We start from the raw sequence: 26,963 nt of genomic DNA on the forward strand, positions 1-26,963 counted from the left end.
TATGTCATGTCATAATTTAGGGATTTAATTCCTAAATGGACAGTTCATACAATAAATACAACTCCTGATGAAGTAGGCAATTTCTCTGTTGCTGAAGAATTCAGTGAATAACAGTGAGAGGGTCGTTATACAGGACTAGTTCAACATTATACTCTGTTAACTATTTTTCACTGAGCAATTTGTGTAGCCTGTGTAGTTTTTGGAGTGATCCTAAAAGTTTTGATTGTAACAAATCATAACTATTCCATAACACTTTTCATTCAAATGACTTTGCACTGAAAGTTTATGTATTATTTTATTTTTGTCTGACAAATACGAATAATATTCATTAACTTCTTGCTCTTGAAAAAATCCTTACCTTTATTTATTTATTTATTTATTTATTTATTTATTGTGAGGCTGTCGCTCTTTTGTGACATCACAAGCTGAAATTGGGGTGGTTGAGTGACCATGCTCATCTCTCACGTTGGGCAATAGTCTTTGCACGGAATTTATACTGATATTATAATGTTTCCTAATTCAACTCACTCTCTCTATCTAATAAAAGAAGCGTATTTTAATACATATAGGACATCGTAATGGTTTTTAGAAGGAAAGCAACAAGCTGCCGTGACCCGGATTCGAACCGGGGTTGCTGCGGCCACAACGCAGAGTACTAACCACTATACGATCACGGCTGGCCACCCACAGTGTAAAAGTACACCATATTTTAAAAATAGCTTTGTAACATTAATCACAATAATAATAATAATAATTATCATCATCTTTTTGTGTCAATTTTTTCCTGTTTTGTGACTCAGTTTGAACGCTTAATTTACCATAGTAACGGTAGAGACGATATGATCTGGTGAGGAAAGCCGCTATGATCCTGAAGCTGTAGCCCCTAATGCAGTGTACAAACCACCACACAGTCCTAGTTCACACTAGAATTACCAGGATTTTTAGTTTCTCTTGCAGTCCCCCCTCCCTCTACCATAGTTTTTTCAAATGAAGTAGTCTGCGTGTTGCTCCCCCACCCAGATTGCAAATGCAAGATGCACCTATCTTTCCCTCCAGTTCAGATCCGTGTAGGTGATAGAATCTTTTTTCTGTCTACATCTGATATATATATATTTTTTGTTCCTAGATGAAGTGGTTGAGTGCGGCAGGAAGGATCAGTAGGTGAGCAGGCTGAATTTATAAAGCCATTCCCTACAGCATTGCCACGTTCAACGCCTCAGTCAAAATTGTCCAGTTCAGCAGTCTACACAAACCCATGGCTTATCTTTACTACATTTGCAGCATGTGTATTTATCACATTGTGAACACTTTTGAGAACTGTGGCTCTGTTGTACTCTATCAGCTCCTGACATTGCTTTTTCTGAGGGAATGTCCTGGGGTTTGTTGAAGCTGTAACTTTTTTCTTCCTCTTGCAAAAACCTCTTCTGTAATTCCTCTGCAAGGTGAACCAAGAAAATTAGCCTTGGACCCTGTACATGCTTTGTACAACACATGCGCGTGATTAGCATGGGCCTGCGCGCACTGTGCAAGCACGTGCGTTCTGGTCCATAATGTCCATAATGTTCTTTGCATGTTTCTTCAATCCGCACTGGATGGGGTGGTTCTTCTGGGTGGCTCAGCAAGCCGAATGCAAATTGTGTAAATTCTTCATGGCATGAATTGACATAAGAATGATGATGTGTTAATTTTGCCTGGCATTTGGATCACATTTGCAACGTGTTCCTTATATCAACACACGAAGACTGCAAAGAATCTAACTGAAAGCAAAGTAAGGACACTATTAAAGATTGGGAAAATTGTTAACTTCTTAAAAAGGTAACACGATATTCTTGTTAGGACAGGTTTTTCGTACATAACATTCTGTTTGCATTACCTCAAACTTCCAAACTCTGCCCCAATAAAATGTGTGGATTTGTATTGTAAATCTTGAGCGAGCTCAAACAGGTGCAGTACACTAAACATACAGTAGGTGGCACTATTTCATCATGTAATCACAGCTCCCATAACTGCGACAGAAAGTACTGTTATTTTGAAAATCTTATCACCGGAAGTCCACGTGAACGTGTCGCTGGCGAGTTTGACAAACCAGCGGCAAACCTGTGTGTGCTGGTTATGAATCACAGCATGCAGTGAAGTATGTGCCAGCTATGAAATCACAGCGGTGTGTTTTTTTAAAGACTGAAGTCGCTTTATGACAGTGGACTGGAACCGTGTTAGCAGGCTCACCAACCGCCTTGACCGTGTAGAGTGGAAATGATCGGTAAGTTTGAACGTTACGTCGGTTAATGTTACCTCAGGTCCTACCGTTGTTGTTAGTCGCTGGTACAAAGTAAACTTTTTAACGTTATCCCAGTTCACATAACTACGGTACCAGCTTGTTTTATTTATAACTTTTTCTATTATATATATATATATATATATATATATATATATATATATATGTATGTGTGTGTGTGTGTGTGTGTGTGTGTGTGTGTGTGTATATATATATATAAGGCAGTCTTGAAGGGACACTATTGTAGAAAACTGGATTATATATATATATTATATATATATACTGATATCACAATGAACCCAAGATGTCCCGCCACACGAAGCTGCATGTTTCACATTTTCAGTAAACCAAATAACGAAGTGATAAAGAAAACAATGGAGACCACAGGTTGTTAAAAAAATGCAGTTGTTGTAAACTGGGTAAAAAGTTGTGACATATTTCTACATGTCCTACACCTATAAACTATGTCTGGTGTCCATTAAATGGGCATGTCCCCCATTTTTAAATTTTGCATTCATCCTGTGTGTCAGAACAGCTCCGTAAACTTTAAAAGACTTTCCCGTCAGGTTGAGGCACTGTGAAGACATAAAACCTGTGAAGTTTAGTATTAAAGTGTTTAGAAGTGCGTCAAAAGGAAATAATTTAAAGCAAACGTAGAAGCACATATATGATTTGAACTGCACCAAGAAAGATAATGGTTAAAAATAGCCACTAATCCACTTATGGTCCAGGGAACTGTGCCAGTATCCAAATTGGAAGGTAATCTCTGACAATAGAGTGCTGCAAGTCTGGGGAACAGAAAACACACACACACACACACACACACACATTCCTTAAAATACTTTCATTGCTTTGTAAATGTGCCTGTTAACCACTTCCATATTGAAAGCAGCATATTTTTCTTATGTTTTCTTTCCAGCTTTTATAAAATACGCTTACAGTATGTTGTTAAAGTTGCTTTTAACTACTTCCGAGCAGCTTCCGTATCGACAGATATGAGGCCAAACTTGTTTGTTAAAGATCTTGGAGAGTCTCTTGAGCATGTCACCTCTTCAAAGCTGCACACCCTTGTCAACTCCCAACTATGATTATTAGAAATAGTTTCTTCACTTTTTGTTCTTTTGTGAAATCTTTGCAAAATCAAACACAGGGTTGCACAGAAGTTTAAGGATTTCTTCAGTTTACACACATTCATAACAATTGCATTTCATTAAATACTTGATGTGTTTAAGAGCAAGAAACCATCTTGACATATGTAACACATTTCTGCATGTAATTAGCACCATACTTGCAACACAAGGTTAACTAAATTAGGGGGTTTGAGGAATATAAATGACTGAAGCGAGTGTGTGTTTTTTTCCGTGACACAGCAGGGCAGTTAGTCAGAGGCCGGAATGGCCTGAAGACTGACAGAGAAAAAGCAAGCAAATGTTTTAAAGATGAAAGAAGACAAGAAAATGGTGAAGCAAAGACACAAGGAAAGGATGAAATTAGAATGTCTAAGTTAAAAGACGGAGAAATGACAGAAAGAAAGCTAAATTACATTAAAGGATAGTTTCACTCTACAGCTCCTTGGAGTTTGTCTATAGTTTCAGCTAATGCAAGTCAGATGTTTACTCTTGGTTTGTCTGACTTGTAGAAAAAAAGACAAGCAGGACATATTATTTGGTATGTAGATAGCTTGATCTGAAAGTCACGCTTCCCTTTGATTATACCTAAATGTGGGCTCTACTGCACAAACCATAGGGCCCTTTGACAGATGGCAGACTCACAAGCTGGTAAAAAAAAAACAAACAAAAAAATGCCAGTCATAACATCTCTCAGATTGAGAGTATATAAAAAAATTAGGTTGGAAAACAAATGAGCAGAAACTGATAGTTTGAATTATAGTTTTTATTATGAAAACTTTGAACATTATCAGCATTAAATTGAGGCTAAACATTGTTTGAACAGTTTGAGTGGGATTAATTAGCATAGAAATAAAACAAACCAGAGCTGGTCATGTCAGAGCAGAAAGCTTAAAAAAAGCTCAGTTACTGTAACTCAGTTTTGGTTTTGGTTTTGAATTTGTTGGTGAGAAAAGTGGTTTACTGCACCAGTGATCAAACCCTAAACATCTGCTGTGTGTGAGGGTGATTTGGATAAATGTGATGCAGCGTGTGTGGGGGACTGCTTGTGTCGGGACAATGTTGCGAAGAGGCTCAATGCATGTATAAAAACAATGATTCAGCTTGCTTTTAGTAATCTAATGCTCTGTTTTACCAAACTGATTACTAACTTTAATGTTGCGTCAAACACGTAAAACCCAATACATTTTCCGGGAATCTATTAGTCATAGTCAATGAATGAAATAGTTGAACCATCTCTGCAGCTTCACTGTGATGGATTAAGCAATGTTAGATTTTACTGTTGGCTAGTTGGCACTAGTAGTTATATAGTGAATGATAAAAAGAGCTTTTGGCTATCCCATGTTGGGTAATTTTATATTTGATATGCCCCTGTTTTCAGATAATTCTTAGATTTATGGCATTGCTTGGGCAACATTGACAATTCACATAATACAGAAATATTGCAGAAGGTTGTCTTATTTAAACTGTGGGGATGTCATCTCATCAAAACAAGTTTAAATGTGTTTTGTGTGTGTTTTTCTGCCAGTGTGTATGCGTTTTATGTGATGGCAGAGCTCCCGTCTGGACTGCTGGAGGCATGTGTCGTGGTCGGAGCCCCCAGTGATAAGCTTCGAGACATACAAGTACATCTACACACCCGAGCAGCAAAACCATGTGCATGATGTCCATGTCATTACATTTATTTAAAAAATGCAAACCAACAGATGATAAATTTGTTCAAATATAGACTCAGCTTAGGGATTAATGTTGTATAAGTTAGAGCTGATATTTTATCAGTCATTCATACATTGGCTGTTTTCTTTTTTACTCATATTTTTTGGAAATACTGTTGTTTAAATGGGGATGCACCAGTGCCACGTTTTTATAAACCGAGTGACTGCGTGGTTAACTGAGTGGTTAATTGTGTGATGGATCAAATGGGTCATTCTGCAGCCATCCTCTAAATGTAAGCCTAGAAAATGGTAGGAATCTTCATTAATAAGAAGCATATAGTGTTTTTTGGTGGATTCTGTTCACAGCTGTAACAAGGCTTCTGTATGCCTAAAATCAGCTTCTTTCACTTAGATTGTCAAGATTCAGATTTTTAATATTGCTTGAGTAATATTTTTTTTATATGTTTTAAAAAAATTAAACGCATTAATAAAAACCAGGTATGAGTACATGTACATATCATACATATACTAGTACTGGTGTTGGTATAGGTGCATCCCTAGTTTAAAATATACAGTAGACATATGATTGAGTTCAAACACAGTATTATTCCTTTAAAAATTAACCTGTATATGCCCTACAAACACCAAGCTTAGCTATTTGATTGTTCAGAAATGTTAATTGTATGATCAGATGTTATTTTCTACTTTTTCAAAAATTGTAATATACACGACTTTATACAATGGAAGGCCAGATACTCAAAAAAAGATTTTTTTTTTTCTACTAATGCATCCCTGTGATACAGGTGTAAATATAAATACATCAGACAAGATTTTGTCATTGTGTACTGTTTTTATTACATGATATAAATATATTCTGTCATATTTGCAATTTCTTTTAGCATTTTCAGGGGAAGTCATATGAGCCCCCTCTACTGGAAGCTGAGGTACTGCAGGTTCATGCCCCGCCCTTTGTTTCCAAGGAGACTAACTCAAGCCATGTGATTGGTCCAGCTTTCAGCCGCGTCCAGAAGAGGAGGAGCTTTATCAAAAAAGTATACCTTATTTATTTATTCATTATAACTTGAAATAATTAGTCATATAGTGTTGGAAAGTTCTGTTTTGTGGACGATTTATCTTTTTCTTTGGTGAATTTATTGTCTGATACCTACCTTATAATGCATTTGATATTTAAAAAGATTTTAGTGTATCTCATTGAGACATGAAACAATATAAAAAAACTTTTTTTTCAGAAAAGACGACCTAAAGAGACAGAGATTAATGGAGAATCAACTAATCGAGCTGAGGTGTCATCAGCAACAGAGGACATCAGTGTTCCAAAGGATCTGGATCTCATTGCTTTGCCACAGCTCTGTTTTCCTGGTACAGTAGTTCCTCTGTGTCAACCTTAATAGTACTGCAAAATGAAGTCAATCACAGGACTGTATTCACGTAATTTGTTTTGCACTGTCTGTTAAGGTTCAAATGGTTTTAAGCAGCAGCTGTATCTGGACAAACCTTTGTTCACCTTTTTAGTGCATGCATTACATTCCATCACATTGCTGCCTGGCTGTCTTTTGATGTCATAACAACTTGAATATCTTGAGCCTGCTGGTTCTGGTGAGTTATATGGAATAATATTCTTGTTGTTTTTCTTTTTGGCTAGGTGGTCTTCAGTTAGCCACTGAGCAGAAAGAGGACAGTTATCACTTCCTGGTTTTTACCGACTTGTTTGGCAACCGAACCCATGGAGCTGTTGTGCAGTACTACAGAGCTGTACAGGTACACACATACAGTTAAAACATTCAAACATGTTGAAAGTAACGAATTCACTTGATAGTTTCTTATCAGCGTTCTACTCTTGTCAGTCTTGCCAAGAGGGTGTTGTTCAAAATGGCCATAGATGGAACTCCAAGTCTCGCCTCTTTGTACCCTTTGCTGTGTGCATCATCTCCAAGTTCCCTTACTACAATGCCTTGAAAGACTGCTTGTCATGGTAATAATTTATTTTAAATGCTTAACTCATGAATTACCATTATGTGTTGGATGATGAATTAAAATTTCTTTGACATTCCCAGTTTGCTAGTCCAGTTGCGGACTGCACGACAATCTGACTTTGAGGACACAGTCAAGGAGTTTTCAGCCAAGCTTTCCCTGGTGCCCTTACCCCCTCCTGGACAGCTACATGTGGTAAGACCTCACAAATTTTCCACTCCACTTGTGTTTTTTTTTTTATTATTTATTTTTTTTTATACATCATAATGGTAAAATGCATTTATATGTGTCAGTCTTTCAGTCTTCGTCCTCTTCAAGTGGTTCTCCCATCCAGAGAAGATCAGGACAGCCCTGTTATTGACCTTGACCTTCATCTACCACTCCTCTGTTTCACTCATACAACACTGCTCCAGGTAAGTAGGAACACACAGACTGCTGTTATCTTAAAACAAAAAGGGGAGAAATACATGAAGTGGTGAATATTCAAGTTTATCCTCTCTGCTCCAGGTGCTCTCCTGCCTCCTTCAAGAACAGAGGATGGTCTTCTTTTCCTCTGACTGGGCCAGACTCACTCTGGTTGCAGAGAGTCTGCTACTGTACCTGCAGGTTAGTTTGGTGAACTAGTTAAAATAGCACTCCTGTTACTATGAAGAAATGTTCTATAACATTTTTAATTTGTCTTGTGTTGCTCCAATATTTCCCTTAGCCGTTGTCTTGGCAGCAGCCTTATGTTCCTGTCCTGGCAAGAGGAATGTTAGACTTCCTGATGGCGCCTACTGCTTTCCTGATGGGCTGTCATATAAGTCATTTTGAAGAGGTTGCTGCAGTGAGTACAATAGTATAATTACATCTGTTCAGACATGTTTTTTCATCATAATAAAGGATTGAAAATCTTTCTGAAGATAAAGAGAGTAGTGCTAAATATTTTGGAATATTTTATTTAGGTTATATAAGGATTTCTGTTGTTTATTAGACCACAGTGAGTGTTTTTAGGTGTCTGTGGGAAAAGTTAAAAAAAATGACATGATAGGCAAGTGGCTATTTCTCAGAGAACACATAGTTCTTAGCCATATAGTCCACATGAGACATACCACAAGCTTTAAATAGTCTTTTTGTTATTGTCTAGGTTGAACTCACATACATATTCAATAAAAACTGTTTATTCTTCCCTGTGTTCATCATTATTCAGAGTCTCACAGACTTTTTACAGTAGCCATCTGTTCTGACTGAGCCCTTTTCTGTTAAGACTTTGTTGTAATGAATTGTACCCATTGTACTAACAATACTGGACGTGTTTGCTGGATGTCTTTATCTTTGTCTATAGGAGACAGAGGACCTAATCCTTGTTAATCTTGATGATGGCACCATTCAGCCGTTGTGGTCTGAAGCCATCGACCTACCTGCCATCCCGCTGGCTGCTGCAGAGAGCTTTATGTCAAGGTAATGCAAACAAGACATTCTTAAAGGTAGAATTGTTTTGTATTTGAGTTGTTATTAGCAAGAACGAAAAGAAAATGTACACTCTTGGCCACTTCATGGTAGAATTCTAATTGAATAAAGAACTTAAAGATTTTAAAATCATGTAAACTGTTTTGTAACTGAGAAGTTGTCTTGTTTGGTAGTGGTGGTTTCTTTAATAGCTATAGATTTTGAAATGATGGTAACACTGCATTGTGTCATCTTTAAACAACACTATAAATTATAAGAAACTGAGCCAAAGTTCTTAAAGTGGAATATTTGACTCCTTGTTAGAGCTTCTTTTGCTGTATTTTGTTTCATACAGCACCAAATGTTTTCTTTGGTCGACAGGTCTGGATTACAGGAAGACCAAATTATCATGTGGTCCACAGGGAACCATGCTGTTGTGTTACAGCCATATAACAAATTATATTAAAATAAGTAGAAAGTTTATTAGAGGTGTTTGAAGGTAGCTAGAGTAAATGATAGAGGTAAATAGTTCTATAAGGTGGGGCTTCTAATGGAAAAGACCTGATCCAGATAGTCTCTCTTATTTCCTTAGCCTTGAGGATGCAGCTTTCATAATTTCCAAAAAGAATATCAGACTTTTATTTGTCAGACCACAGCACAGTTTTCTACATCACCTCATTCCTTTACACAAACTCAGATCCAGAGAATGTTTTTTTTTCCTCTGGATATTGTTTTTATTTGTTTTGCCGATGTTTTTTACTTGCATTTGGAGATTTCTGCAGACACTAACATGTTAATTTGTCCAGACAGTTGTCGCATATTGGTCAACTACTCCCCATATTAACTTCTGAAAGACTGGGCCTCCTTTGGAAGCTCTTTTTATTTATTTCACATTATTGACTGACAGTTTGCCTTAAGTAAAAGGTAGTTCCACTGTCTCACAGCCTTTCTGAAATAAGGTTGCACTAGAAATACTTTTGGCCCTTTCAGGTGGAATTAAAACTGAAATGGACTTTTAATTAAAGCGAAGTCTACCCCTTAAATGCTGAAATCAATTTAAATCAGTTTGGATTGAATTAAAGCTCATAAATAGGATGCCACACTATATGATTCTCACATACTTAGTATGCGTTTCCAGGGCAGAGTGCCTCCAGCTTCACTACGACTTGGAGTTGTGTCACCTGGGAGCGGGTACTGATGTCAATGCCCTTCGATCCCAGCGCAGAGACTGGCAGAGAAGGCTTAACTCACAGATACAAAACATTGCCCTGGAACTAGTGGTCAACATCTTCAAGTAAGTATCCTCAGACCCTGACAAAAAACTGTGGATATTTCAGTAACGCAAACATCTTTTCAGCTAAAGCCAGACTAAACTATGTTTGCTCCCTCTACCTGTCTGATTCTCTGCTTTGCCAGAGGGGTCCAGGACTTTCTCAACCACGAGCACAGAGTTTTTAACAGTGAAGAATTCCTGAGAACGAGGGAGCCGACAGATCAGTTGTTTTACAAGAAGGTAAAGTCAGACATTTTCAAATAAAGACACAACTCGCTAGTATACACAGAAACTCCTGACTGGTTCTCTGTTGTTGCCCCAGGTATTAGAAACTCATATCTTTCACTCATTCCTGCGAGACAGGCTGAACAGGAAACGGGACTCCTTCAGCCGCATGGAGCTAAACCTGCATAACCCTTCACACAGGTATGATGTCACGGCAGAGGTAACCAGGCAACAAATGAAGGAAGTTCAAGATGAATTCTAACAGCTTTAGCTTTAAGTGGAGCCTTTTCAGAATTAAAGCCAATTGTCATTCTTGTTGATATGTAAAGCCTTTTTGTTAGCCTCAGAAATCCTCCTTCAGACATTTCCTGTAGCTGCTAATATTAAAACAGGAATCGTTGGACAATTCCTGTCTATAAACAGCTACATGTTATCAGTCTTGCTGGAACGGCCTGATTAAACAGCTCTTCAAGTTATTGTAAGAGTATTTCAGTAGGACTAGTGTCAGGGATTCTGACTTGATCATTCTAAAATACCGATTTTTTTCTTTGTTAAAACTATCTCCATACAAATAGTTTTTACCAAAAGGTTTAACTTATGTCAACCCACACTGTATTGTCACACAAGAATTGTGAAAGACGCCAAAATGTTTTAAAAGGGCCGTTTATTTCCTTTAGGACTTATCATTGCCATTATTATTCAGTTTTTGCTTATTATAGACGGATGATTAAAGATTTTTTGGGAGATTTAATAAGGTTCTTTGCCATTTATCTTGGCTTTTTTTCCTTCCTTTTTTAAGCCTAGTCTTTGTGTGATTTTTGGAGGATTCCCTGATCGTTGTAGTCTTTTCCAGGATTATGCTCTTCTTTGTTAGTTAGAGTCATTGTAAAGTTTGTGTTAAGAAGGTACTCTTCACACCAATCAACCTGCCGAGACGAGCAACATGTCAAGTTATCGGATTTTATTTGCCTTTTAATATAGAGAGAAGGGCACCTCTATATTCCAAACTAGAGCATTAAAATGCACATGCTTGTGTGATGTTGAACCAGTAATCGATGTAGAAATCCTGATAATTCCAGGGTATTCATACATTTTTCGTACAAATACAATACAAGAAATCCTCTGAATAAATTGCATTGTATTGTTGCATTTTTTGATATTAACAGTGAGCACTACAATCTACTTGCCCTAATTAAAGTACACTCTTCCTCACTGTAAGCCCCAAACACAATGCTATAACCCTCCTCGTTCTTATTGCAGGCATCGTGTTATGACAGAGTCTCCCTGTCGTCCTCCAATGTCTGAGTTGTCCAAGAGTGGCTACAGAAACAACACCAGTCCTGCCCACATACTGAGCAAAAGATTGGGAGCCAGTCTGCCTAATCTAGAGCAGCCTTCCAGTGATACTACAGCCTTTACATTCATCAACTTCAACGGGCCACACTCGCTTAGGAGGATGACTCCTGATATTGGTCAGTATCACTGAGAGGAAAGTGGAAGTTACTTGATTAAGCATGACTTAATTTCTAAATGCATTTGTTTTCTTCCAGGGTTAAAGTCTCCAACGTTACCTGTGAAAGTTTTCCGTCTCCCTGAGTTCCCACCACCGCTGGCCTATCATTATGTCCAGAACTATTATTCTGACATGGTTGCTTCACTGGGGAAGGCTATTAATGCTACACCACTTGATGAATCAGCCTTGTTGGCCAGGTACTCTGCAAAGAATGATCTTATTGTACACAAATATAGGCTATATATATTTATTTTCTATTATTATTAGTAGCACTATGTATCTGTGGCAGAATAATAGAGCTGAGCTGTTTAAATTAGCAAGTTAGTATTCAAATAATGTGACTAAAACATCCCCTTTAGAATTTTCATTTAGCTTTTTCCTGCTTTATCTTTTGATTTCTGCTGTGTCATTATTTCTGAGGGAAATCTTAGACGAGAAAAGCAGTTTTTTGCTCATGAGTCATGAAAGTTTTTTTTTATGTTTGATAGTATCTTTTTTTTAAATGATGCAGAAAGATTTTTTTTTACAGTTGCTTTTGCAGAATATACAGACCTACAGATGATGAAGTCAACTTGGTGATGTTTTGTAGATGTAATCCATCCATTCATTTCTCTTTCCAGGTACCATTACCTCCGTGGTTTGGTAAACACTGTGTCCAACAAGCATCTTAATGCTTTAGAGGATTTCCAGAGTCTTTACAAGACAGATGCAGAAATCTTCCCTTCTCAGATGGTTAAGACTTTGGTGGACTCTTTGCCAGAAGCTGAACGTTTACAGGTCAGCTCAAGACATCATGAATGTCCATTTTTACTTATATGTAGCTTCTAAGTAGCTACATTGTTTTTTCTTTATGTCTGAAAACATAACTGACCTCATTCCAATACTGAGACTTAAAACATCTGACAGCAGTTTTAATAATGGCTGTCGGAGCTTCAGGAAACAATCTGTGGGCTGCATCGGAATATAAAGTTGAAAATGTAGCTGAATGACCACTTGAGCCATAACCATCAGCTGCACTGTGATAATAAAAGCTGATATCCACCCTGCAGGCGGACAGACGACCAGAGCTCAAACGCCTTATCAGCCGGGTTAAAAGAGACCAGGAGCGGGAACGTGCATGTCAGGGCAACAGGCAAGAGGAAGGCGCCGTGAAGCGCTTCCAGCTGCCAAAAAAATACATGCAGCTGGAAGAGTTTGTGAAATGTGTTCAGGAGTCTGGCATTGTAAAAGACCAAGGAACCATTCATAAACTCTTTGATGCTCTAACTGTGGGTAAGTAGTTTATGTTACAGTAGTATACAAGCATGTGTGGATGTTTTGTGCAAGTCTGTTCTAATGAATTTAAGTAAACTAATTAAAACTAACTGGCTCAGCATACACAAACACTCATGTACATGACTTTTTCCACCACACACACCTCCTTACTTCTTCCAGGCAGTTATTTATTCATCAGGTTAATCACTAACTCACTGCCTCCAAAGACTTTGTCATACACCTTTTACAACATAACCAGAGTTTCACATGACTTTTGTTCATCGCTGGCATTTTTGGTTCGCATTATTTAGACTCTGCATGCAAATGATGAGTCCTCATGGAGCTGCAGTGACTGACAATCATCATGTTAACTTATACTGATCATGTTTGCAAGAAAGCAAGGAGCGGGTATATATATATATATATATATATATATATATATATATATATATATATATATATATATATATATATATTTTTTTTTTTTATAAGAAATCTGTAAGTTAGTTTTGGTAGGAATTTAAGAAAGAAACATTGAAACATGCAGAAAGATTAGAGTTAGAGCTTATCTTTCCTTCCACATTCAGTTGTAGGGAAAAGGTTTTTCCTTCCCGTTGGCTGTCATAACAAGCAAAGCTTTTCTCTCCAGTTTCAGCCAGTGCTTGACAAATATGCAAGGATTGATAGCTTTCCGCTCCGTTTTGAGTCAGAAGCTGGAATCTACTTGTATGTATTCAATTTTTGACTAAATGAATAGTTATGATAAAGCAGTGAACATACAAGCATATGGGCCATATGAAGTGTGTGGTTTCAGCGTTTTAGATCATTTTTAATTAACTGAAATTACATGAACTCAATACAAATGAATAATTATAATTAATCTGATTTAATTATTACTACGAACTGGACTGTATTTTTGTAGTGCCTTAAGGTGACTTGTTGTGAATTTTTTGTACCATATAGGTTGAAGTGAATTTCACTCCCTCGCCTTACAATATTTATATACTATTAAGTAATTTCTTCCATAGAGCAGTATATTTGATCTGTTCTAGTTAAAGTACATTCAATTTAAATGTGTAATCTTGATAAATATTTCCAAGAGACATGGCAGATATCCCTTTTATCTAACTGAAGGTAAACTAACAGTGTTTAGACAGAAGATATTTGACATAAGATATTTCACATTCTTTTCAAAAAGTTTGAACACATGAAGACATCTTAAATATGTATTTCCCCACCACCTCTGAGTAAGTGCATTAGTGATGAAGTTTCCCAGGCATGTAACCAAACCTATGCAGGTATTTCCACCCTCATGACTGTTTTTTTCCCCAACACTGTCATACATAGTTCTTTGAGTTTTTCTGTACCAAGATGACTGATAGTGCTGTATACTTTGCTTCTACCCCTCCACCATAAATATGTTTAAAACTCCTGTGGATTGACATCACATTTCTGGCACAGACATTAAAAGCTTTCAGGTTTCCTAAGTGTGAAAAGTTACCTTGTCAATGTGGTGACTGTAAAACTCTGGCCGGTTGTAAAGGTTGTATCTCTATGAGATGTGGGTTAATGGGGGGTGCACACTGGCATTGTATAATTGTTGCATAGTAATGAAGACAGCCTCCAACTGCTCACTCTGCAGGCATATCACACTGCTTGGAAATATGGCGTTGGCTCAGTCAACAGCCAGATATCTTTATGTGAGGGTGTGTGAAGCAGTGTTGTTTAGTCAGCCATTTCAAGCCAAAGCAATATTGAAATACACGTTTTGAAGTTAATGTCACAAGTCATGTAGCTTAGCTGCAATATTATGTAGTTACTTTGGATGTGTGTTTTTCAGGTCATCAGAAGCAGGTTGGTCCTGACTTATTCAGGGTGTTTTACACCATCTGGAAGGAAACTGAGGCTGAGGCTCAAGAGGTGTGTATTGCAAGCACAATGATGGTCACAACACCTGCAGGTGGAACAGAATACCTAATTACATATTTTCTAAGTATATACTGATGTAATGTCTTCTTAAAGTTTTATTTTAACATCAAATCTAATAAAGATCTATTTGTAAGTAATTCAGAAAAAACTGACTCAAGCTTCCAACTCGCTGTTCTGACTTTTTGGAAGGGGAATGATTAAAATTTGTGAATGATTACAATTTCCAGGTGTGTCTGCCAGCGTCTGTGTTAGAACACATCGAGGCCAGTGAACGCGTCTTCAAGCTGTCATCCTCCGTTAAGACGAGCCGCGGTGTGGGGAAGATCGCCATGACCCAACGGAGGCTCTTCCTGCTGACTGATGGGCGACCCGGATATGTGGAGGTGGCGCAGTACCGAGATTTAGAGGTAAGATGAAAGGATCAAATGATGATTTTTTTTTCTTTTTTTTTAAAGATTTGTAGTTGCATCAAAATAATCAGAAGTATAATTAAATCTCACAGTAACCCTTTTAGTAGCAATCTGCAGTACATACCACACTCTGGTTAATCTTTGTAGGAGGTGAAGGTGTCCTCGGCTCCCTTCCTACTCCTGAGAATCCCCAGTCTGAAGCTGCGTGTTCATGGAAGGAAGGAGGCATTCGAGGGCAATTTGAAAACAGAAACTGAGCTTTGGAACCTGATGGTCAAAGAGATGTGGGCTGGGCGACTAATAGCTGACCAACACAAGGTAAAACTCCAAGGATGATGTGTTAGTACGTATCATGATATGAAAAAAAAAAAGGGAATTCATTCAAAAGCTCATTTAGCAGGTTACCATACACCTCTGTTACTCAAACCCCCGCTTTTCTTGTCAGCATTAGTTACCCTGAGGTTATGTTTGTGTGCACCAGATTTCATGAGCCTTTGTGACCTTTTAAGGTGTGGCTGAAATTCCATGTGGGGGCCATGAATACTAATACACTAGCAGAGACAGAGGGTTTCCTTTGTGAAACCAGACCTACATGTAACTGTAGCATGTCTGTCTCTCACTTCTCTTTTCTTTTCCTCTCACTGTTTCACTCTATTTTTTTCCTTTAAATTTCCTTTAGTCTCTCAGTTCCTCTCATTTGATCTCTGCATATTCAGCAAGAATTTTACTATCACACGTGTCTAGTTTGTCTTTATAAGCTGCACTGTTGTCACTGTTATAGCATAATAATAATAATAAGTGTTATTGAGTCATTTACCAAAAGTTTAGTATAAAAATTTTAGCCCTTAAATTTAAGTGAAAGACTTTAAGATACCCCTTCACCTATTTTTTTATTTTTATTTTTATGTTTTTTACTATCATCACGAGCTCAAACACATAATTAGTCTGTGGTTAAATATATCATTCATTTGAACATGTCATGGTGTGTGCAAAATTGTGAAGATGACTAACATAAACATGTTTTTGCTCTGCCTAATGAACCTGCCCGTCTTTACTAACAAATCTGTCTCTTTAGGATCCCCAGTACATGGAGCAGGCTCTGACCAACGCCCTGTTGATGGACGCTGTGGTGGGAAGCCTTCAGAGCAGTAAAGCCATCTATGCAGCTTCAAAGCTGGCTCACTTTGATCGTATCAGGGTGGAAGGTAGGGTAATTACTGATGATTCAATTGAATTTTCTGACTCCTATTTGACACTCTTTCTAGCAACAACTTGGAGACTGCTCTGAGATGTTTATTGATCTTTGATATTTTTCCCACTGTATATTTGCGGACGCATCTTGTGTTAAAGGTTATTTACTTCTAACACTTCTCAAGGACACAGACCACTTGTAAGGAAAGATAATAGACTTGAGCAGGGAAGGCAGATAGTTTGAGAGAAGTCATCTATCTCGAAAAAAACAACATTAAACAGAGGAAGTAGCTTCAGGCCTCTAACACTTGAATCTTCTTTTCAGGTAGTTTTTACAAAAAATTATACCTTGAATCATGTGACCAAAAGATCTCACAGATTCAGCAGGTTGGTAGGTCAGCTGGTCTGCTTCTTTTTTCTTTGCTGGAGCCTGAGCTGGTTAGAAGTGATGTTGAGCGCTGAGGGTGGTGTTGATTTCTTAGATAGGAGAAAATGTTGTCTTGCATGAGGAGACGACACTTTAAAGAATTCTTATCTGTCAGGGCAGCTGAGATTTGTTGTATCATTAATTGTTCCCAAGATAAATGAGCCAACAAGGGAAAAGTATAATTATTACCAGCAGGTTCATGTACAGCCTGGAATGAAACAAATTCAGAAGAGTCGATGGCTTTATTTTTCCATGTACTGCTACCTTGTTTGGCATCAAAGCAACCCTGTTGTGTTGGAATCAACCACACAGTCGAGATGGGTATGCTGTTTGTATTGCTGGATCTGACTGGGGCATTCAGAATACATGCAGGTTCCTACACACTGGTCATTGCACTGGGATGTAAATGGTGCAAACTCAGTGGCATGTAAGTGACCCCAACTACTGTCAAGATGCAGATATCTCAAGACTGGAACTCAGCGTGCAAATATGAAACTTCTTGAAGATTTTCCATCTTTTAAGCCACGAAGGAATACAATGACGTAAAGTCGTGATATTTAACACACTCATTATTTGTTTCTATTTTGTGTTTGTAGTTCCGATGATGATTCCCAAGACAACCTCAGAAACACTTAAGCACAAAATTAACCCTTCACTGGAACTTGCTGCACCACAGGCTGTGGATGTACTGCTTTATACACCAGGTACACACACACACACACACACACTATCCTCATTTTGACCTGTAAGTTTCTGCAATTTCTTCAGTATTTTTAATAACACTGTAATAACGTGTCAGATTTCTCTGCTCTCTGATAGGTCATTGTGAGAGTCAGTAATTTTATTGGCTTTCACGCAGCAGTTTCAGTCTAAAGTTTCACTCAGTCACTGATATACATGTCATCCAATAAACATACAGTTCTGGTTTGCTGTCAACTCTCCCTCTAGCTGTAAGAAATTAAAGTTGTGCATAGTTTCTGAAAATCTCCTGCTCTTCCTCTTGTGTCCCTTGACTAGAAAACGGCTAGAGGGAAAGTGGGAATTTCGAAAAACGGGGAAGGAAACCTCAGGGTTACTGTGACAAAGGTTAAATATGGACTTATGACTATATATGTTTTTTTAAGCTATTTCAGCTCATTTTGACTTTTTTATATTTCAAATGCAAAAACGCTCATGTAGAACATACTTGAGCAATACATCAAGTATATAAGAAACTACAACTTGAAACAGGTAAAGCATATGAAGTTTGATTGTTTTGTACCTTCCTTCTACAATACTTGTTCTTTTTTTTTTTTACAAATAATAAGTTTTGAACTATTTAATTGTATTTTTTTTAGCATAACTCTTTAACAATATTCAAGGTTTAATTTTTAACTTAAATACACAAAAGTATTATGTTACAAAAAAAGCTGCTTTTGAAATGATATATTAGCTTTTACTTGTTTGAAATGTAATGTGAGGGTCAACATCTCCTTAAACCAGGGATGTCCCATTTCGGTGCACGAGGGCGGCTGTCCAGCAGGTTTTAGATTGTTTCCCTGCTCCAAAACCTGATATAAATTAAATTTATCCCTTTAACAGCTTCTTGTCGGGTTCTGCACAAGCTTGGTAATGTCCCATTAATTTGAATTATGTGTGCTGAAGAAGGTAAACATCTAAAACCTGTAGGACCGGCCTTAAACTGACAGACTGTGGAACAGAATAAGTCAAAGCAAATCAAGTCAAAGTTGGTTAATATTGTGACCACACTTGTTGACTGAAGTTTTTGACATATAGGCTGGTAAAAAAATTAAGGGTAAAATCTTTTTAAAAGTTTTGTTCATGGAGTGCTTTAAGTCCTAATTATTTGCCAGAAGTTAAGAAATGATGGTAAACAGCAGAACAGTAATATCATACAGCAGCTGGACAAAGACTGATTATTGGTCAATTCTCTTGTTTTATATTTCTTTGTATGTTTTCTAACTATGTTGTAAAAGTAAAAAAAAAAAACTTTGACCTTAAAGCTTGACTTGTTAGCCTTTTTTTTCCTTGCCTTTGTTGGGTTGCAGATTGGTGCATAGCATGGCAGGAAGGCTAAAAAAGAACAACAAAGCCGTGGCCTTCACGACAATCTGGGGCCACTTAAATGCATGCTGGTGGCAAGACTGACCCCCCACCATTCATGCATACTCATACTCAGTCATCAACACACAGTGTTTCTATCACAGCCTTCTCTTTGAGTTTTATGTTGGTGAAAAGAACACAGTCAACTATTCAGGTCCTCCCCCCCTGCCCCTCTCTGACTCTGACTCCCTCTCTGGTTTGAATATAGGTCATTGAGTTTCTGGCACTGGACCAGTTCTCGCCCCTCACCACTCCCTGCTTCTCTCACTTTTTGCTCCTCTGCTCCTTGTATGAAATACAGGATGTTACTTTCTCTCCCTCTTTTTTCCAACGGCAGTGTTTTCTTTTTATAGCTGTGTATGCATACGTTGGAGGAAATCTGACCGTTAGGTGAAGCCTGGGAGGACAAAATAGTTTTAAACATGAAGTGTTTTCATTCAAACTGTTGGATTATCACTTCTAAGTACTTACAGATATTTTAAAAGCACTTTATTCTTATTGAGCTTGTTTAATATCATGATTTAGTTTGTCCTGTTAATTTCTGGAACCTGACCATAAGCTTATTTTTTTGATAATTTACCAGCAAAGTTTTGGTTTGCACAAATATTTTTCATTTCTGAAAGAGTAAAAACTAGAAGGTGTAAGTCACAAGCTTGTGATAAGGCGTTGTGAAATAACTGGTGTGTGTTTGTGTGTTCTCCAGGTCAGTTATGGGTGTCTGTGGGTGAGGGGAAGGTGATGGTGTTTGATCCCTCCAGCTGGTCCCTCACACACACCTGTCAAGTTGGGAATGCAAGGCTGGTAAGACAAACACATGATTTGCATCCAGGCACACAGCAGCTCTTACAGCATCTCAAAAACACAAAATACACTGATGTGCATTAGAAACAAAAATATACAGACCTGCTACGTATTGTTGGTTATTCATCTCCAGATTTCTAAGTATTGAGATGAAGGAGGCCAGGATGAGGTCAGTTAAACACACGTTAAAAAAAAGAGAAGTTCACTGAACTGGGATTGAAATGTAGTTGCTTCCCTGTAAGCATAAAAAGGGGGAATAAAATGAGCATGAAGCAGTGTGTGTCTCCTGTGACTAACCCGATTCATCCTGTTTTATCACCCTTGTCTGTTTTACTCAAAGGGTGTAAGTCACCTTTTAGTCATGGCTACCCATCCACATGGTGGGGGCAGTTTTCTATAAAACCACATACTGTAGGAAACGGGTTTACATACATCACACATTGTTCATCTGTAGGAGCTTTATATTTTTTACTTTCTGTCAAAATTTTGAATATATTACTAGTTCTAACATAGAGGAAAGGACCATGAGTCATATTTTGACACAAAATCTTTTTTGTGAAGCCATTCGATGAACACATACTCATAACCAGACACTGTAGCAGCTCACCCAGAAAATCATATGCAAATCATTTTTAATTTGGACTCAGACTGATTTGGTTAAGCAGCAAAGAAGACATTAATAAAAGAGTTCTCCCATGTAACAGAAAGGTGTCACTGAATGTGAGTTCCTCCATCCATAAACAAAACCCCACATCCACAGATGCACATGTTGCACATTCCAGTGATATCAAACTCAAATAAAACTGTTAACTGTTTCTGGTATTTTTGCTTCTGTTGCTTCACACCAAACTTCAAACATCACCACCAGGCTTGCAAGAACATGTTTCACTCCACTCTGTCCCAACTTTAATAACTAAATATAAAACATTAAGACCTATCAGGAGCTATTCTAAGTTTATGAAGCTTCACATTTAAGGCGGATAAGAAGAGTGTAAAGTTAAAAGGTTCTTATTAGAATGAGTTTAATCACTAACATGCTGGTTACAGTCATATAACATGTAAACTATCTGCGTGTACGTGACAGAGACTGCGTTTGTATTGTTTTTCCAACCATACTATTTACATACAGCTAACAGCAAGCTGTTTTATTTCCACAGTAGCAGATTGCTGAGTATAGCAGCTGCTCAATGAAGGGTTAGTCCACTTTTACTGGACTTTATGGTTTTATTGGTCAAAGTGAAATGAATAGCAAGACAAGGAGTGTATTAGTGCATGCATGCCACCTAGTGAAGAAGTTATGTACTACACCATTAATCTCAAGTATTACACTTACAACCTGCTAATAATTTCCTGTTTATATATATAATTGTTTTGTTCATAATATGTCAGAAAATAAGTATGGCAGCCAAGCAAGGTGAGGATCAGCACACGGACAACAAATTAAGTTATTTTTGCTGCTTCAAAAAAGATGAGGTGTTTTGTTAAACCAGCGAAACATCAGGATAGATGAACTGATTTATCCAGCTGGATTATCGCCTTTATTTTTCAACTGCTAATACAGCTGAAAATATAAGAGCATGCACTGTAGATGAGCTATATCTAAACAATTACCTTGCCTTACAACACTTCTATTAGTCAACGTTTAATAAAACCTCTTCATCCAGAAGTCACACTTTAATCTTTAGTCTTAAAGCCGTTTCTTTTTATTTGTGGATACTCTGTTCTTTCCATCTTTTAGCCACATGACTGATTAGTTCAGTGTCTCTGTTTTTAGAACTGTATGCTGGGAGTTGACAAGGATCAGGTCTGGATGGGCTCTGAGGACTCTGTTATCTACATTATCAGTATGGTGGCCATGGTCTGCAACAGACAGCTGACTGAACACAGGGCGGAGGTCACTGGACTGGCACTCGACACTGAAAAATACAGGTAATAGACACGGCTACTGTCACCATTTAGTCCTGCAAAAAGTGACTCAGGACAGCCTTATAACAGCAGTTACTGTAAACATATTAATAAAATCTCAAGGGCTCTAATGAAAGTGTGTCCTCAGTTAGGAAATGCCACATAAGTGCTCCATATTCTAACATCATTGCCAACTAAGGACTAAAACTACTGGAGATAAAAGGAAGAGCTCTTTTAATAAGTCAGAATTAGACTTTTAAAAGTGCTGTTCCTCTGCATGACTGAATAGTGACGATGCTCTTTGTCTACATATGCAAAAAGTCTTTTGCTCGTAACCGTGGAAACATATCTATATCATATGGTGGATATATATCATGTATACTTCTTACATCTCCTTTTTTTCTATCTGCATACTGGTGTCTGCAGTGGTAGAATATTTACTCAAAATGTTTTAATAAGCAAACATGTTCCTATTGCAGTTAAGATACTATGAAACAAAAAAAAAACTACATTATTATTTTTTCTTTTAATTATGCAAGTGTTAAATATACTGAGAATTTAAATTATCTGTTTAAATTTAAATGATCTGTTTAAGTTTTTTTCCAGCGTATTTGATACTTTGATGAATCATAATGTACCTTGTTACCAAGTTGTGCTATTTCCCCATACGTTATGATTAAAATAAGTGAAAGTATGTAATATGTAGAATTTAATAATTTACTTAATGGTTTTTAAATTACTTTTATTTGTCCAGTTTGTTCTAATTTATCTAATGTGCATATGGGAAATAAAGGTGTATTTATGCTTTCTTTTTTAAATTTTTCTCAAAAGAAATGTATTTATGAAATGTGCATTGATAAAACGGCTAAAACAAGCAGTCCATCTGCTACTTTTTAAACCACAAATTTATGCCTGACTTCACTCCCCTCTACCTTTCTCCTCTTCAGATAGCATTTATTAAAAAAGCCTTGAAGGATATAGAGAGACAGTGCAGCAAAATGCTGGAAAATTCAGACTCGCAGGTTACACGTACCAAATTCAGCTTAGACTTTTAGAAACATTTCTCTCATCTGCAGGTCAACCATGGACAGTTGTACCAATTCATTTCGTAGGCATAATCTTTTTTCTTTTGTCAGCACAAAGGAAACATATATAGAAACATATATAGTACTTATATGAGCTTATATGGACTTCTTTTTTTTAGCACAGGTATGAAGTTTGTGTAATTTTAGAAATAGAAATTTTGAATTTTAAACTCTAGAAGGGGAAAAAGATGGTTGAAGATAAAGATTTGGAAGTGGAATATTTCTACACTAAGCTTTAAAAGTGATGTAGAAATTTACTGCAAGGCTAAAGGGAACAAAGCTTCAGGGTTGCTAACCCCCCAAAGAGTTTTGGAGTTTGTAGCCACTTCGGATACCAAAGTTTATATGCTCTATGGCAAAAAAAAAAAAAAAAAAAAAAGTTAAAATTAATTTTATTTATTAATTTTATTTTCTCATAATATGTCCCCTAAAATAAAAACAAAAGCACTGAAACAAAAAGAACTAATAAAGTTCCAGATTGATTAAAAGTGTAGCTGGTAGCTCCATAGATTGTTTTTTATTATTATTATTTTAGAATTGATTTTACAAATGCTGGGTTAGGCTCCAGCTTTTCCGGACACATAATGGACAAAGTGGTATAGATAATGAATGAATGAATGATCTAATTAAAGTTCACTACCTAAGCCAAACTACCATAGTTTTTTTTTATTTTTTTTTTTTTATTGTGTTTCAATAAAATGTGTTTTGTTCTTTAGCCAAAAGGTGGCGTATTCCTGCAGTAAAGAAGGCGCCGTCATGGCGTGGGATGTTTCTACATTACAGGTCAGTTTAAAACCAGCTGTTGCTTACTGTCTGATAGTAAATTGACTGTACTGTTTCAGGAAAAGCAGAAACGCTGTGAAATTATAAAGAATGATTAGTTCAAAGCTTTAACACATAAAAACATCCCTCAGGTTAAGAGGCACTTCAGGCTCTCCTGTGATTGTCTGCAGTCTGTTCACATCTGTAATGGAGCTCTCTGGTGTTGTAAGTTTGACTGTTGCTGGCATATTAAACCTGGAAACATGAAATAACAGCAGGCACTAAGCGCTCTCTGTCTCACTCCCTGCTGTAGGTGCGAGGGACAGTATAATGGAGGTGTGGAGGAACGGCTCATTAAAACACCGTATGAATTTGCCAGACCAACAAAGAGCCAAAATTAGCTCTGTGCTGCTCTTAACTGAGGTAGTATATGTTATTTTCTTTTCTCGTCACTTTTTTGAACGGTCCACAAATTTGCCCTCACCTCTTTAATGCTTTTCCTTGTTTTTTTTATTTTTTTGCTTCAGAGAAAGGAGATGTGGAGTGTGTGTGGAGACTCAGCAGAAGTGTGCATTTGGTACATTAAAGACACTAGCAAGCCGTTCCACCGCATGACATTACAGGACTGCACCGGATGCTACTGCATGATTAAAGTTAAAAACCAGGTTAATATGCAGCAATAATGCACACGTGCAATCTAAACTGTATATAAATGAGTGGTATCAACCTACCTCTAAACCTCCCCTCTTTCCAGGTGTGGGTTGGGGGTGTTGGTCGCAGTTCAACCAAAGGAAAGGTTTACATCATTGACACAGAGCGCTATGAGGTTCTGAAGGAACTCCACGGCCACAGTGACAAGGTGACGGCGCTGTGCTCAGCTGAAGACCGATACGTCCTCAGTGGAGCTGGAAAACATGATGGAAAGATCGCCATCTGGAAAGCTGAATAGAGAGAACTGGAACTTCTTAAAGCTGGAGATCTGCTAAGACATGAACCATAAAGGATCTCAGAAACCTGGAAAACTAAAGGGAAACTCTGCACTGAGAGAAGCATCTCAATCTGTTTCGCGGGTATATGAAGGAATCATCTGTTGGTCATGTGAACCAACATGTTTACATATAGTATCATCTGTAGTGCAGCTTTTCCTGCTTGTAATGAAAACTAGCACTGACAGAACTGACAGTATTTGTCAGTAAGATGAAGGATAAGTGACTGAAACGCAGACTGAGCTCAAGTTCTCCTTGATAGTATTTAATTCAAAGTGCCTCACTTTTCTAAAGCTTTATAGATAGGATGTACTGGAAAGACAAGTGAGAACAATGTGTGACTGAGCCTCAGCTCCAGCTGTGTTTGAGAAGAAAATCTGTATCTCAGAGGAGTCAAACTACCATGAAAACAAAGCTGAGGTTGGAGATCTCACCCTCACTGTTGGAAAGCCCCAAAGAAGTTTGTTTAGATAGAAATGATGCTTTAATTGATGTGTAATATGATCACACATGGTGATGGGAACTGGACTTGAGGAATAGGTGTATGTCAGAGAATCTCTACAAAAACATGCCATAGTCCTGAAATATGTTGAAACACACAGAATAAGTCTACAGTAGTCACAGGATTAGCCAGTTACTTGTCTCATTATTGTTTTTGTTTACTTTCCTGTAAGAACCTGCTGTGCTAGCAGTTCCCTCTGAAGAAGACCAGCAAAAACAATATATTAACCTCAATAATTTTAAACATTCACTTTTTTATTCAAACTTTGCACGTTAAAATGTATTTATATTCTCTAGATGCTCGTTTTCTTGCTAAATGTTTATCTCGCAATAGTGTTATTTGTATTACTGAAACTGATTCTCCACATATGGAGAGCACAAGGTTTTTCCTCATATTTTATTTTTTCCCAACACTTTAAAAACAATTTAAAAAGTTCCTTTGTTCCTTGGATAACAGTTTTTACATTTTGGACACATTGTCATCTGGGGTTCAAAGTTTCTACTTTTTATTATAATATTTATACTGTATATAACCAAAGAACACAACATGGATCTTGTTTATAACCTGAAATGACAGTGGAACAACTCAACAACTTTATTTATTTATATGTTTTTTTGTTTTATTAACTTTTGTAATACTTGACAAGAAACTGTATTTTCTATCCAAGACCATTAACACAAACATTTAACAAGCAGTCAATATACTTTCATAAAGGAACCATTGAGATTGTTGTCTTTTTTTAGGAAGCTTAAGATTACTTCCTTTAAATTTTATTATTTTAATGCAACAAAGACTGACTACACCCATAGCACAATTCTCTCATAATGCAGCAAAAATGCTTGTTTTAAGGGATGACAGGCAACAAAGGTGGGAAAACTTTTATTTTTTTAATTAAAGCAACACTACATAAGTTTCCCACCTTAAAACTCTGCTTCTGACTCATTTTGGTGGCACACAGACATTCATTATACACAATCGCAAGAAAAGAGTCAATACTGACTTTTAGTCGCTGGAGAGCGCTCAGAGAAGAGACAGGGTGCAAAGGGACGTTGAATTAGCCTTGGTTAGGGGATGCTAAAGGGGTAAAATCTGTTTTAGCACAGCTTAAAATTAGCTCAATGGAATTTTAAAATCACACACCTGTCCCAGAGCAACATACTGTAAGCAAGACAAATTTTCACTTGTAACATTTTTTATGTATTTCCCAGAGTTCACCACAAGAGGGCGTTGTTTGATAATAAAGATGCAGAGGATAAAGTCTGCGGTTAAGATCTGAGAGCAATTTTATCAACTAGAAAAAAATAAACATGGTTCAAACTATATTTGATTTTTAATCTCTATTAACTTTTTTTTAAGACATTAAAAGCATTTCTGAGAGGCTGAAGCCATGAAACTGTGAACTGAAATTAAATGAGAGGTACTTTTTAACCCCCTGAAGAAAATTCTAACATTATCTGGCTATATATCCTAAACCGTTAACATGGAGTTAATAGTTTTATGTTCTGATAAATTTTCAGTAAATTATTGAACATAGAAAATTTACTGTTGCTGCCATGTTAATGAAGTCAGTGATTAATTTATACTCGAAAAATCATGTAATTATGATTTAAAGCATGCTGCCGGACATGAAGAAGCTGTTCGACTCCCTGCTTGTGTTTCAGGGTGACTAAACAAACTTGAGTACTACCTGCTCAAGTGTTCTTAACCAAAACACAGAGACCCTGCAGGGCTGCTGATCCATGAATGACCTCCCTGTGGAGCTGATGGAGGTGTTTTTCACCCCAAGGCCTCTACTGTTTGCAGTACACTGTGTGTAGTTTGTGTAACTGTCCTGGACATTGTTTTGTAACATAAAGTCGTAAGCAGCTGTTAAGCTCTCAGCATGCAGGTTCTCTTTGGCCTCTGCTTCAGTGGCAGCTTGACTTTACAGCTCTGCAATCTATAAATGCCAGTTTGTGCTCTTTTTGTTTTTTATTCATTTTACAGGTCTGCTGAGTCTACTGCCAGCTAAAAATAATACAGCTATTCTTATATACTTAAAAATAATACTTAAGTGTACTTTTACTTTTTAAATACTGTCAAAACACTAACTAAAAACTGACTTCAATATTTTTTACATT

At 37.2% G+C, this 26,963-nt stretch overlaps 1 protein-coding gene and 1 non-coding gene across 2 annotated transcripts; one reads left to right on the forward strand and one right to left on the reverse strand.

Annotated features, from left to right (window-relative positions):
- Window positions 1-605: 605 nt before the first annotated feature.
- On the reverse strand, window positions 606-677 carry trnah-gug. The gene has a single exon. It is a non-coding gene; the product is annotated as a tRNA-His (tRNA).
- Window positions 678-2,084: 1,407 nt separating this feature from the next.
- dennd3a (DENN/MADD domain containing 3a) lies at window positions 2,085-26,471 on the forward strand. The gene is made up of 30 exons (XM_041967084.1): window positions 2,085-2,260; window positions 4,931-5,027; window positions 5,957-6,109; window positions 6,308-6,437; window positions 6,721-6,836; window positions 6,923-7,050; window positions 7,133-7,244; window positions 7,343-7,462; window positions 7,557-7,655; window positions 7,756-7,875; window positions 8,374-8,489; window positions 9,616-9,771; window positions 9,894-9,990; window positions 10,073-10,176; window positions 11,236-11,447; window positions 11,526-11,685; window positions 12,109-12,265; window positions 12,538-12,760; window positions 14,583-14,662; window positions 14,899-15,078; window positions 15,229-15,399; window positions 16,157-16,286; window positions 17,296-17,403; window positions 19,506-19,603; window positions 21,378-21,532; window positions 23,310-23,376; window positions 23,508-23,580; window positions 23,669-23,778; window positions 23,883-24,020; window positions 24,110-26,471. The coding sequence occupies exons 2-30, from the start codon at window positions 4,950-4,952 to the stop codon at window positions 24,302-24,304; spliced, it is 3,786 nt and encodes a 1,261-aa protein (XP_041823018.1). The 5' UTR covers window positions 2,085-2,260; window positions 4,931-4,949; the 3' UTR covers window positions 24,305-26,471.
- Window positions 26,472-26,963: the final 492 nt, after the last annotated feature.

Source organism: Melanotaenia boesemani, chromosome 17 (assembly GCF_017639745.1).
Source record: "Melanotaenia boesemani isolate fMelBoe1 chromosome 17, fMelBoe1.pri, whole genome shotgun sequence".
Classification (NCBI taxonomy): domain Eukaryota; kingdom Metazoa; phylum Chordata; class Actinopteri; order Atheriniformes; family Melanotaeniidae; genus Melanotaenia; species Melanotaenia boesemani.